This window comes from Hevea brasiliensis, chromosome 12 (assembly GCF_030052815.1).
Source record: "Hevea brasiliensis isolate MT/VB/25A 57/8 chromosome 12, ASM3005281v1, whole genome shotgun sequence".
Lineage (NCBI taxonomy): Eukaryota > Viridiplantae > Streptophyta > Magnoliopsida > Malpighiales > Euphorbiaceae > Hevea > Hevea brasiliensis.
The window spans coordinates 2,917,984-2,932,126 of NC_079504.1; the positions used below are offsets into that span (position 1 = coordinate 2,917,984).

Genomic DNA, 14,143 nt, shown 5'->3' on the forward strand with positions numbered 1-14,143 from the left:
TAATTTGTTTTTAGTGTTTGGTTTATTGTGAAGTTGTTTATAGTTGAGTGGATGATATTGATACATAAATATACATATATATGGCTAAGCCATGGAATTTGTCGCTTTTTGCGGCTAAGGAGGCAACGTAGCTATGATCACCTGAACCTTATTAGCTCGCTATATTTTTGTTTATTTTCGGGTGCTTTTCGTGGACTCTGTCAATATATTTATGTATATGGCTGGATACAACCATGTCATTCTCAGTCTAACGTTAAACATCATCAATAATTAATTATTAATAATTTGAATATATGGTAAAGGCAAAGTCCTGGGTTGGGTTTGCAATGTTTTGGTTTGAGTTTCTCAGCATACATGGGCGTTCTTTCACTCATTTTCTTACAACTTAAGTTTATCATGTTGTTTATATATATATATTTATACATATCAAAGAAATTAAAGCCGAGCTCTAAATAATTATATTTATATATAGAGTAGACCTAGATTTAGACGACCCACAAAACTTCATGGTCAAATAATTTTACATATTATACATGATTTTTAATTAGAGAATTTTATTTAGATTTAATCTAGACTAACACATAAGATGTATGGTAAGTTATATTGATATCCCACCACCTACATCACGCACCCTTTCGAATTGTATGATTCACTACGGAGTTCCAAGTAGCTTTCAGGTATAATCCATATACATCATCACTTGGATTTGGTCATTCCTATTTTATTTTTATTTATTTATTTTTAATATATAACCTTCTTCTTCAATGCCGGCCTCTCTCTTCACTACATATACTCGTAGACCTTAGCCTCTGTCTCGCACTGCACAAGTTTCGAATAAGCATCTAATAACAAGAACATGGCTAAGCGTTTCAAGCTTAGGCTCTCTCGTGTGATATCTTCATTTCAAATCTGTCGATCCAAAAACGCTTCAGAAATTCCAATCCCAGCAATCTACAGGGTATCACCTATCAACCGAAAGGCACTTGATATCAATTACCATAAACACCCGGAGGCCCCACCATCAACACCAGATTTTCAAAACCATTTGTCACGGAAGAAAGCTTCCGTTGGCTGCAGACGTCAAGCAAGAATACTTGCACAGTACCTAGCAGATTGTAGCTTCGAATCCCTGGATTTTGCATGGGAGAAAGAAGCTTATAAGCATCGCCCTACCAGACTCCGCCGATATATGCGGAGTATATCACTTTCCGATGAAAGTAATGGGAATATTTCACCTGTCATAGTAGCTGCAAGCCAGAAGAACAAGAACAAAGAGAACAGCAAAGATTCCAATAAAGATGAAATAGGCGTTTCACGGGAGCATGGCGGCTGCAGCTTTAGCGGCGAGGATGATGAAAATGAAGTAGAAACTGAAACCCTACTTCTTTCTTCAAGAAGTTTCTCATATGATTCTTCGTATGATTACTGTCATCCGGTTGTGTATACCACAACCAAGAAAACAGACAACGGAAACAAGAAATCAAATAAAATGAGAATTCAAAAACTCAAACGGCAGGTTTCCAAGAACTGGAAGTTGTCGTCTCCGGAGATTACTTCTCCAATGGGGGCATCCGTTCTGCGGCGGATGGTATCATGCAAGGCTGATGGGAAGGTGAAGGAGAGCGTGCCGGTGGTGAAGAAATCAGAGGATCCTTATGAGGACTTTAAAAGGTCCATGCTAGAGATGATATTGGAGAAGCAGATGTTTGAGGCCAAGGATTTGGAAGAACTTTTGCAGTGTTTTTTGTCCTTGAATTCCAGGCAATATCATGGAGCTATTGTGGAGGCTTTCTCGGAGATTTGGGAGATCTTGTTCTGTGATTCTCCTGCAAAGAAGCGAAATTCCATGAGAATTTCTCCACCTAAAGCCTGAGGAAGGTCAAAGAGAAAAACGATTTTTTGTTTTCTCTTTTTACCGAATGGGTTTTCCGCCGTAACTATTTTTCGCTACTACATTGCTAATTTTAATTATGAATTTTTTTCCCTTGAAATATTCCTATTCTAAATGAAGTTAATTATTATTTTATGAATATATGCTCATGGTAATTATACCAGTCCATAATCTCCTCCTATGTGACTTTAGTCATGATAATTAATTAAGAAAGTGAAAAATCTTTCTATATATTTGTGAATTAATTTATACTTTTTTTTCAAAAGTCGATATCATTTTATGGCATGATGCTGAAGTTGCAAATAAATATTCCAACCCTCAAGTTTGGTAATATTTTGGGGCGGGGGTACAAATTTAAATTTAAATTTCTAGCTAGATAAAAATGATTACAGGAGAAAAATTAGAACACAAAATTAATATTATAGCTGAAAGAAACAATCAGCTTTGGTTTAATGGCGTTAGAATATCTATAAAATTTTAAAATTTTAAATTTAATTCTTAATTAGAGTCATATGAATTAAATAAAAAGTATATTTTATAACTGAAAATGATTGCTTATGTAAAAAAATAATGCCTAAATATCCAATAGGCATCATAGCATAAGATCCTAATAATTATTATCATCTTGACTGCTTAATTTGATTATATAGGCATTTATGTGTCCACAAGCAACACATCATATAACATCTAATAATTCTAATTCTAAAAACAGCAGAAACTTCCAATACGATGAAAAATGGGGAAAATGAAACAAAACAGGTTCATATGCAAGAGAAAATGGGGACATTAATATGCCGTCCAATGAAGAGGACTATTCCAAAGGAAGCTCTAAAACCCATTCATGAGAGTAACTTAGATGTAAGAATAAAAATTATAAAATAGCAAGGCTATAATTGGAAAAGGTGGCTCGTGCTAAACTGCCAATTATGATGAATTGGAGCATATGGATGAAATGATTACCCTTTGAAGAAAGAGAAAACCATTACAAAAAAATACAAGACAAACATCGAATGCGGACCAAAACTGAAGGAATTTTTTCAGGAGAAGCCGCTAGGGGAATTTCCAATGTAAAAGGTTAGAATTCCCTCTTGATGCATGTATAAATGTCATCAAGGATGAATAGCTATTTTTATTTGCTTCTAAGAAAATGTGTACATCATAGCTCAATGCAATATCCAGATTAGAAAGAGAACAAAAAATGAACAATGAAAGATCAGAACGGGATTGCCTGAGGATAAAATTGGTCGCAACTCTTCCTATCCTGTAGCAGCTTTCTCCATTTGCCTCTAATACACCCGTCAGGCATAACTTCAGACTATGTCTAGATCATAGGCCTAACAGCCCCATACGTTTTGTCCTTCTCTTTGAGCATCAAATTTGGCATTTGAACGCCATAATTAAATGTACAATTGCACAGCAAGCAAGATCTTCATCTCTTAATCAAAAGTTCCCGTTTTCTCACTCTTAGCCTCCACAAAAAAATCCATGCCATCCCTAAAAGTCTTGACATCACATAGCTTTCCACCAGCCTCATCGGCAAAAACAATCTTCCTCTTCTTGCAGACCCCATCTCGGGAATCAGCAGAATTTTTCTTGGCCAATTTCTAAGACAGATAAGTGCAGACTGAGTAATTTCAAAGATAATTTAAGCAAATTATTAATTTTAATTTAAAATAAAAAAATGCCCAGGATCCAAAGACTGATAAGAAACAAACCATGATTTTACAAAAACGGTTGCAGTCCCTTGCCATTATAGAAAGAGATCTTCTTGCACTTTCTTCAACTCTTGTTGCACTTTGTATGGCAAGTCTTATCTGCCAAATTAAGAATATATAGATCAAAACATTTGCAGTTTTCTGAAGCATGAAACGTCTATTTATCAAATTCTAATGAGTGCACTGATTAGGATAGTAAGAAAAAGCCCTAGAACAGAAACACAGATACGATGAGGCAAATTGTGCGGGACCACTTATCTAACACAGATTGACTCATCCAGTGGTACTTTCGTTCATAAAATATGAGATACGAAAAGAAAAGGCAAAAAGAAAAAAGAAAAAGATGGCTTAATACTTCTGTTTCAAAAAGCCGGGGTCACTCCAATATCCTTCTTCAGTCTTCACAAAATTTTATAGTGCGTCATTTTTAGAGTGCATTGGAAGTACAGAAAAAACAGTTCCTTGCCTACACCACGAAAATAAGTCTGTGCAAATGATGAGAGCGTACAATTTAATATGCTGCAGGTTTGTTTGTTACCTCCTCTGCATCATATTTCGAGCATGTAGCCAGATAGACTTTGGACTGCAATGTTTCTTCCACTATGTCCTTCATGAGCTGCAACTCTTTTGCAAGTTTAGTTGCAACAGATTCAATATCATGCATCTGTTGCTGTGAGAACAGAATGGCACTCTCTGAAGAACTTAGGGCAGAGGTGCACCCAGTACTAAAACATCGTCCAGCACGAGAGGGAGGAGGAACCTTGAGAATATCATTTCGATGGAAACCATTTTTACATATCTTTGGTTTCCTAGAAACTTTCTTAGGGCTAGTGATGAGTTCAGCTCTCTTGATCTGAATGGGTCCTTCAAGTCTACCATTCTTATACTTATTCTGTTTTCTATAGCAAAGTTTCCTTGCATACCCTGAAAATTGTCACAATTAAATAGAAATGAATTTCATTGGATAAGTTTGGAATGACAGGGACTTGAGAAAAGGAGATTGATTTGAAGCACATAAGTGACAGAATTGCAAGCCTAAGTTACGTCAGTTAAGATTTAAGAAAATAAGGTAAAACGTAAAGACATAGAAAAGCAACTTTTTCCAGATGAATGTGAATCCAACAATATCCCAAGGAACTGTCTGTTGTTACACACACTAATAGCTCTTACATAACTGCACCGAGGAACCAAATATTTAGAGCCTTTCAACTGATTTATTTCTTGAACAACATCAAACTTAGTTTTTCTTCTTAACAGGAATATTTTTAATAAGTAAAACCATCCGACGTACACAATTATTACTGCAGATTTTCATATGGCAACATACAATATGTTTTCTTGGCTTTTATTACTCAGTTAATACAATGCCGTTATGACCAACAGTCCATGCCACTTTCTAGATAAATCATGTGCGGACGTTACACGGCCCTTAAATTCAAGTACAATAATTAATGCACTTACTGTAGTATTGCTCATCATCTAACTCAATGGACTCCATAACTTCACGTAGCCTTTTCTGAGAAGTTGGAGAGATGGCCTAGAGAAATGAAAGTACCAGTGATAATTTAGAGAAAAAAAAGGCATGTCAAATAAACATGTAATGTAATAGATTTTACACACCATTCTAGTTGAAAAGAGCCTTTCGGAAGGATGTTGCATCTTTGAGTGACAGCAATCCTCCACCTTTTCTGATATCACAGGCTCATCAATGCATGAATGGATCACTGGAGAACAGCTTCCTGTTGCATCAGCACAAGCAGATAATCGTGATTGTTTTTCCTCAGCTGTAGGAGAATTATCAGCAGCAGAAACTAAACAGCCTCTTGGACTTGAATGTAAATTTGGATTCCAAAGTGAACTACAGTCTCTGTTAGGGCTGCTTATGACATTGGCTTCAACATCAAGTGTATCATCTTTAGTTTCATCCCCAGGAAGACATGAATTGTGTTTTTTGCTATTTTCAATGCATTGAAGGTGATTATTGATGGCGACATTAGGTATGTGAACCTGGCTGCTACTGCTGGTCTTCCATGATTTCTCATGCACATAAGGAAACCTTTGGTGTTGTAACACAGGTATATGACCCTCCCTTGGAAAAACTGTTTCAGGGGAGTCATTTTTGGGATGTTGATCTATGATAGCACCTTCTTTCTTTACATCTGATAAAGAAAAATCGGAAAACTTATTACTGATCACTTCTGCAGCACCCTCCATCATTATCTCCCCGCCTAAGAATTTTACATCCTGAATTGATTTAGGATACTTATGCTCCATATACTCATGTGATTCTTCATTAGTAGCACAACACTGAGGCTCATTGCTGAAGAGAGTTGTCATCTGTGTTTCAATACCACAAGCATTAGTTGCCAACTCTTCACTGGTTATCACAGACATCCCAATTTCAGAAACAGAGCCTTTTGCTGTATCTGGCTCCGCACTGGCTATCATTGATGTTCCAGTCTCCAAATAATAATCATTAGCTGCCTCAGGCTCTTCACATGGTGCCACTCCGTTAAAGGCCACTAGCTCATTACAACTAAAAGAGGAATCTGCATCAATGATGATGATATCTTTGCAAGCTGAATAAGTAGACACAGGATCCTCAAGTTTAACAGCAATAGGTGATGGAAAATTTTCATTAGATTGAAAGACAACTTCATCACTGGGGATTCCCTCGAACTTCACAATAGATAAGGCATTCTGAAGTGAAGTATAGACACTTTTGCTTATGCCTTTTCTCTTGGTCTTCTTCCTGTTTAGAATTCTGGATTTCCAACAGCTGAGGGGCTCCATGATATCACATTCATCTTCCTCAGACTGTGAGTTAAAATGGTTCCCTTTTCCAAGGGAACCAGTTTCAATAGTTTTTTTATTCAAACAGGCATATGTGGAAGATTTCCTTCTCTTTTCTTTACATTTCTCTCTAATTTGTTTCAGTGTCATATTGCCAAAGTTAAGATCATCTATTTCCCTTGCTCCAACATCAAAACCTTTGCTGTTAGACACTGAAATTTCACCATCACTTTTTGTCGCTCTTTCTTCTGCAACTGTATGTAGAATTTCTGCCTCGCCACATTCAAACTCAACTTTTGGTCTAAACACTGGAAATGGATCAAAAAAATTTTCATCGCCGGTTTCATATAGATCTTTGACCTTCTTGAACTTAAGTGCCGGCCTTCCATGATACACGTTCAGGGCTTTTGTTGCCAAACCACCTTTAGCAACTAGGATAAAATGTAAATGAGTGCAACTACGTAACTCCATTGGGGGGAAGTAGAACTTGTATTTTTCTTATTGTTGAGTAGTCGTTAGTCACAATGATGGCCCTGTAGAAGAGAAAATTCACTTATTGAGATCAAATCAGAGGCCATCATATGCAAAGATTTTTTTTTTTTATTTGAATCACATCATATGCACAGATTAATCACATCATGTACTGTTCAACTTTCATCTTTCATGCGCTTATTATAAAAATACTTTTTCGTAGAAGCTAATGCAACCTATCAATTAAACAGGTACCTAATAATCACACATAGAGGATAAAATTTATGACCTTCAATTATGATTTTGATGTGATTGATATCTTTAGAAAAATGCAAACTCTATAGTTTTAAGCAGAGTTATTTATGCACTTTCTTTTCAGTCAATATAATTGAGTAGTGGAACACTAAACTAAGAATTTGAGTAATTTCTTGTTATTAATCACAGCTTCTAGTCCAACAGTTCGCTCCACACCTTAAGAGAAAGAGTTCTGGCATCCTACCTCATTATGATACCAAACCCTTGGGGAACTAAAAGTAGATTCTGCTGTAGCGATTCTACCGGCTACTGAGATAGAGAGCAAAAGAAGAGGCTTTCTTGGTTTGAATACATACAGGCTCTCGTTGAATAGTTATCTTTTTTTTAACCCTCTGATATGACTAAATTCTCATGCCTTCCAAAATCCTTAAAAAAAAAAAATTACATAACTACAGCAAAAACGACCTATAACAGTGAGAAAAATCGTATGATTTAATACTTTCAAAATACATAAACTTTGATTGAATCCCAAAATTTGATTAAGAAATTACTTTTTCATGCTACGGCTACAAAAGCTGGCCAGTAACAATTCACATTTGCAGAAATTTCACTGCATCAACAATTTCATTTCTCAGAAATCTAAAAAGTATGTTGTGATTATGACATCATTCTAGACGGTGTATCCATAAGTATCAACTAGACAATAGATTTGCACCAATAATAATTCCAAAATCTAAAGTGTTCTACAAGTGAATACATCGATTGAGTTGAAAATTTTTATAATCAGTAATTACTTCTCCTCCTCATTTTCATCAGGTGTGAAATTCTGAATTTATGTCTTCATTCAAGGGCAAATGAAAAGACTCATAAAATCAAGAACTTGCATCTTAGCTCTTGGAAATCACAACAACCACTAAAAATGAAGCAAATACATATACCAATATAAGAGCTTAAAAGCCCATTAACCACGACTCGCACTAACAAATGCAGGCCAAATTTCTTTTTCAATTCATCATTGTCGGAGTTCCTTAATCTAAGCTAAAAACACTGATCTCATTCTTTTGCGTAAATCAACATCAGCAACGACTCAAAAACAATTTTCGGAGCTAAACAATTAACATATTCTCCAGATATAAAGAGCATTGGACCGCAAAAGAAACTCACCCGGGAGGAAGATTCGTAGTCGCCGACTACGTTCCCGCGAGAGAAGGATAGATTGGAAGCGATAGAGAGAAAGAGGGAGAGATTAATCTGAAGTGAGATACGGTGATAAAGGTATTGATTGGTATTAGCAAAAGAGGGATTGCAAATGAAATAAGAGAAAGGAATGAACACGGCGCCAAAAAAATTGTTGGCGCGAATGGGGTTACCGTCTAGATCAGTTAAAAATAAAAAGATAGAGAGAGAAGAGGAACACTTCACGCTTGCGTGTTCTCTTTCGTATGGATGCTATGAATCCGCGGCCTCGATCTCGTCTTCGCGAATCAATCTACCGTGCTCTGGACGAGATCCCATTGCCCTAAAAATTTGGGCCGACTCTAGCCCATTTCTCAATGAAAATCAAGTGACATCAAAGCCCACGGGTAGTGTCTGCTTATAATCAAATCGATTAAATTTAATTATTTTAATAAATGACAATTTATAAGTTGAATTCTATTAACTAGGCCCAAGTTTGGGGATGTTAGGACTTGAGCCCAAGTTTGAAACGATGTGTTTAATTTTTGGGGTAAATTACTAACAAATTTCATTAAAATTAATTAATTGGTTTGTATTTTTTAAAAAATCCAATTAAAATATCCTTCAATTTTTGTAAAATCAAGCTGTTTATTTTTTTTTATTATATACTTTCTTGACAAATTTAATTCGTTTGAGATCAAATAACCGAAATATTCTTATTAGCAATATTATAAAATTAAGGATAAATTATTATAAGATCATTGTATAATGTTAAAATTAACTAGTTAGTCCCTTATTTCTTATAAAAGAATATTATTGGGTCCTTATCTTGTGAAGGTATTTTTGAAAGATACAAATATTTTATTTCTTTTGATCGATTACAAATACTATTGACTAATGAAATCTATTAAAAAATTTTGGATGGGAAAATCAAACCGTTTGATTTTACAAAATAAATGAACATTTTAATCGGATTTAAAAAATAAAAAACTAATTAATTAATTTTAAAACTTGATAGTAATTTGCTTTTTTTTTTTCATTGTTTGATTGACATGGCAAAAGTGGCAAATATTATTGACTCAGTAATAAGGACTTGGAATGTGTCATTGATCCAAAATTATTTTCTAACTTTATTTGGAAAATCCCTCTTAATCTTAGAAGATGTTATGATTTGAGAATCTGGCATTACAATAGAAGAGGTGTGTACACAATGAAGTTGTGGTATAAGTTGCTTTCTTGAAGAGTTACCCTTTTTTGTGAATGGAAACAAGTTTAATGGTTAGAGGAAATTATGGAACTTCAAATTCCTCCTAATGTTAAGAGTTTCATATGGAGGGCGTGTAACAATATTCTTCCAACATTAGAAAGATTATCTCAACGAGGAATTGGTGTGCATAGTCAATGCTTGGATTGTAGGGCCAACAAAAACACCATTCATGCTTTGATTCATTACCCATAGACTTTGGACTGTTGGAACCCGTTGGGTATTCCTATTTTACAGGAGTGGTCGAGTTTTACAAACTTCTTCTCCCATCTTGTTGTTGTTTAAAACCCAGATGTTTTTCATGATGAGTGCAGTAGCATAGAGCATTTAGTCTTCTTGTAACTTTCTTATGTGGAGGCGGCAATTCAGGTCGCCCTAAGAAATCTTCTTTTATACTCTTAAGTTCTTACAGGAATGGAATAAGTGAAGTCTTACTCTAGTTCCTATTTATTTGCTACCCCTGTGTCGAGTTCGAGCTCTAGGTGGTGTAAGCCTGTTGTAAGGAGGGTCTAGTGTAACATGGATGATGTTGTATTCCTGGATGAATATCGTAAATGCTTTGGACCTATTCTTAAAGACCATTGAAGAAATTTCATGGTTGTAGTTAGTGGTCACTAGGCGGGTTGCTTGGTGCTAGAATTGACAGAGATTCTTAGTTTTCACGAAGATTTATCGTGGCTTTTGAACCATGAGGTGAATAATGTGGATATGGAGTTGGATTATCAGTTGGTTGTTTTGGCTATGGGATAAGTTGAAAAAGATAATTCAGAGTTTGAAAATATTATTATTGATTGTCGGTTTTTGTTTCAGCAAGGAAATTCATTTTCTGTTAGCTGGGTGAATAATAAAATTCATTTTCTATTGCTATCTCATGAAAATCATTGTTTTTGGATTGAACCGCCATGCTCTTGTGTTTGTATTGTTTTGGAAGAGAGTGGTGAATAACTTTTACTTAAAAAAAGTTTAATTTTTACTTTTTAAAATAAAATTTTTAAAAAAGCTTTATTTTTCATGGCTAAATAAATAATACCATGTGATTTCAACTTAGCCAATTAATAACTGAAATTATATTTAGTATTTTCTAGCATTTTATTATTTGAATTTAAAGATTAGGTAAGTTATATATATAGTATCTCAAAACAGTAAAGTATCTCAACTTTAATTTACAACATAAAATACTCTAATTTTTAATTTATGTAACATAAAATTTCGTTATGATATTTATTAGTCAGTTTTTAAGTTATTTTTACTAAAGTGACATTTGTTATATTAGAATTTATATTTTTTTTTATTAAGAAAAAATTAATTTTTTCTTTATTTATTAATAATTTTAATGACTCAAATTACACAAATTAATACTTAAATAATTTAAAATTTATTTATCCAAAATTATCATTTCATAAAAATATAATTTTTTAATTTAATAAATATCATGTTGTCATAAATAATTTAGAAATTAATTATTAAAAATTATTAAAAAAATTTATATTATTAAAATTAAAAATCAAATTTTATATTAAATATTAAAATTTAAATACTTTTCTTTTATATACTCTAAAATCAACCGGCTATATTATTTACCTTTAAAAATTTGCTGAAAGTTTATGATTTATGAGCCCGCGAGGTAAAAAAGGTAATAGCAATAAAGGTGGGAGGGAACAGGAGCGAGAAAGCCCAGCAGCTCACCAAAGCAAGTGATCCACAAGGCACAGCCACAGACCGGAGGCTATAGACCCCAAGAGTACCTATCCTAATTCCAAAAGACAAGGGCCGCCAGAAAATTTGCAATAAGCGCCGATAAATACAAATACAAAACCCCCAGAAAAAAACTCGACATCTCCACTTAATACTCGCGCTGTCTCTCTCTCGTTTTTCACGAAATGATGAAGGCATCTTTGAAGGGCAAGTATGAAACTGACCAAAGCAGCGCGGCAGTTACTGTTGCCTTCAACGCCGGCGATGTCAAGCTCCGGGCTTCCATGACAGACGCAACCGTCGTCAATGGTCCCAGCTTAAACGGTTTGGTTTTAGCTATCGAGAAACCCGGCTTCTTTGTCGTCGACTACAACGTCCCCAAAAAGGTGATGCACAAAATTTGATTGCTTTGCTTCAGTTTTATTTTTTTGTTATCTTTGGTTGTGTTGAGAAATTGTAGGGAAGTAGCAGGAAAGTCGAATTGAAACAATTGTTGTGATACTGAATCTTTGACTCTCTATTGTCTGCGCTACTGATTAGCCAACTGAAGGATTTGGAACTTAGGGTTTTAATTTGGAGGAAGTTCTTGATTTTTTCTCTTGATGAAACTAAGAATATTTAAAGGAAACTTGAAATCTAGCGTATGATTTTGGATGAAATGATAATTGGAAAATTCAATTATTGCTAACTACAGAGGATGTCTTCATGTACAGGATTTTCGGTTTCAGTTTATGAACACAGTTAAGGTTGCTGATAAGCCCTTGAACCTGACATACATTCACAGCAGAGGGGATAACCGCACGATATTAGATGGGGCTCTTGTGTTTGATTCAGCTAATAAGGTGTCCGCAAATTACATGCTTGGTACAGGGAATTGTAAGCTGAAGTATACATATGTGCAGGGAGGGGCAACAACATTTGAACCTTGCTATGATTTGGCAAAGAACTCCTGGGATTTTGCTGTTTCACGTAAGGTTTATGCTGATGATGTGTTTAGGGCGACATATCAAACATCAAGCAAGGCATTGGGATTAGAGTGGTCAAGGAATTCAAAATTTAATGGCAATTTCAAGGTAAATGCAAGATTGTCATTTACATTTTTCTGCTGCAGTTGCTGCCTTTCTGCTTCTTCTCCTATTTATTTATTTATTTATTATTTTTTTTAATGGAAAATAACAGGATGTGAATCAGATTTGCAGTTTTTAATCACATTTAAGAATTTAATATTAGACATGAAAAGATTTATAGTTTTGGAGTCTCAGCATGCCATGGTTTTAAATAACTGCCGTTACGTTACTTAATGGCGGATATTTAAAAGTTTTTTGGCTAACCATTATCATTACCACTGATATTTAACGGATTTTTAAATTTGTAACTGTAAAGGTAATAATTACATTACAATGAATACTCACATTACATTAACGATTACATTACAATGAATACTCACAAACTTCAAATGCTCCGAGTGCTTGATGTCCATTGTTTGTCCAGTGTATTCATGGCTTTTCTTGGTGTAGGACCTTATCATAGTTCCTATATGCACCCCTAAATGATTTTGTAGCACAAAGCTGTCTGGTTATGTTAGCTTTTGATTGAATTATAAAGTAGGACCTGGATAACTGAGTCACGGTGAATAAAGGCTTATGGTTTTTACTTGTACATTTGTCCTCATATAATGGGAGCTTATTACCTCCATTTAATTTTTAGTTTTATTATAAAGCTTCTATTTGTATTTGTAAATCAGAATTTATTTTGTTGAATGAAGGGGAAAAAACCTTGCTGTATTTTTCATTATCTTACAACATTGCGTGGATAAAAAAAAAAAAAACCCTCTAAAAATTCTTAATTTGTAGTATGATGGTTATCAATCACATTTCTCTCTCATTGGTTCATTATCTAAGCAGATTAGTGGCTAATGTGGCAGCATGCAAAGGCTGCTTAGTGCAGGATTGAATTTTTTTTTCCTCTAATTTAGGAAAGTGGAATTAAACAGCAGAGATGAGTGAGGAGAAAGTAGGTTTAAGACTGTTCTTTCCAAAAGTTTGGTTCATTTAGGAAATGGAGATGGAGGTGATGGCTTTATGTGGTGAAGTTTTCCCTAGCTTAGATAATGAGGACCTTGGGATATGAAGCTCATTAGCTTAATGCTGATGCTCTCTAAAGTGACTTGATAATGATTCATTTGAAGTTTAAGAAAAAAGATTCATTTGAAGTTCAAGAAAAACATTGTAATGTGAGTATTATATCCTGAAGCATGGTTTCTAGCTGGCATATTGGACTTCTGTTCGAAGGTTTCAAGCATTGCAAGTCTGGTTTTCTAGTCAGACTTTCATTACAAATGAACCCTTTTTTTTTTATCACACTTTCCCTATTATTATTTAATATTTACATTTTCTTAGGTGGTTACATTGCTTTCACCTGTCTGAATGCCTGGTGAAAAATTTCCAAGATTCCAAAATTTTCTTCATTTTTTGATCTTACATAATTTTAGCTGAAATGATATTCTGATCTTGGTTCATTGTTTGTCTCAGATCTCTGCATCCCTCAATTTGGGCGAGGAGTCAAAAGTGCCAAAACTAAGTGCTGAGAGTACATGGAACTTAGAGATTTGACAATAATTGTATTTGTTCGATGTTGCATTGGATCGTTTAAACTTGAATAAACAGTTCACTCACCATTGTATGCACCCCAAAATTCCTAATAGCTTTAAAGTTTAATATATTGGATGCACTCCAAAATTCCTAATAGCTTTAAAGTTTAATATTCGTTTGTTCTCGAATATTGTTTATAATTGTGAGTGAGCTGATTACCTGTGAAGGGGGCAGCTCCATATCATCAATTGTCAAAATTTCTTTTCTGAAATTTGATACTTTTATTTTTACC

General features: G+C 34.5%; 3 protein-coding genes across 3 annotated transcripts; 2 read left to right on the top strand and 1 right to left on the bottom strand.

Annotated features, from left to right (window-relative positions):
• Positions 1–755: 755 nt before the first annotated feature.
• Positions 756–2,049, top strand: LOC110655748 (transcription repressor OFP7-like). Its single transcript, XM_021812194.2, has one exon. It carries the CDS (start codon positions 857–859, stop codon positions 1,871–1,873), a length of 1,017 nt encoding a protein of 338 aa, XP_021667886.2. The 5' UTR covers positions 756–856; the 3' UTR covers positions 1,874–2,049.
• Positions 2,050–2,950: 901 nt separating this feature from the next.
• Positions 2,951–8,598, bottom strand: LOC110655754 (uncharacterized). Its single transcript, XM_021812206.2, has 6 exons — positions 8,290–8,598; positions 5,227–6,932; positions 5,068–5,143; positions 4,145–4,530; positions 3,607–3,705; positions 2,951–3,495 (listed from the first exon to the last, which is right to left on the bottom strand). Exons 2-6 carry the CDS (start codon positions 6,868–6,870, stop codon positions 3,328–3,330), a joined length of 2,373 nt encoding a protein of 790 aa, XP_021667898.2. The 5' UTR covers positions 6,871–6,932; positions 8,290–8,598; the 3' UTR covers positions 2,951–3,327.
• Positions 8,599–11,246: 2,648 nt separating this feature from the next.
• LOC110655765 (outer envelope pore protein 24B, chloroplastic) lies at positions 11,247–14,143 on the top strand. Its single transcript, XM_021812218.2, has 3 exons — positions 11,247–11,646; positions 11,974–12,333; positions 13,792–14,143. Exons 1-3 carry the CDS (start codon positions 11,446–11,448, stop codon positions 13,870–13,872), a joined length of 642 nt encoding a protein of 213 aa, XP_021667910.1. The 5' UTR covers positions 11,247–11,445; the 3' UTR covers positions 13,873–14,143.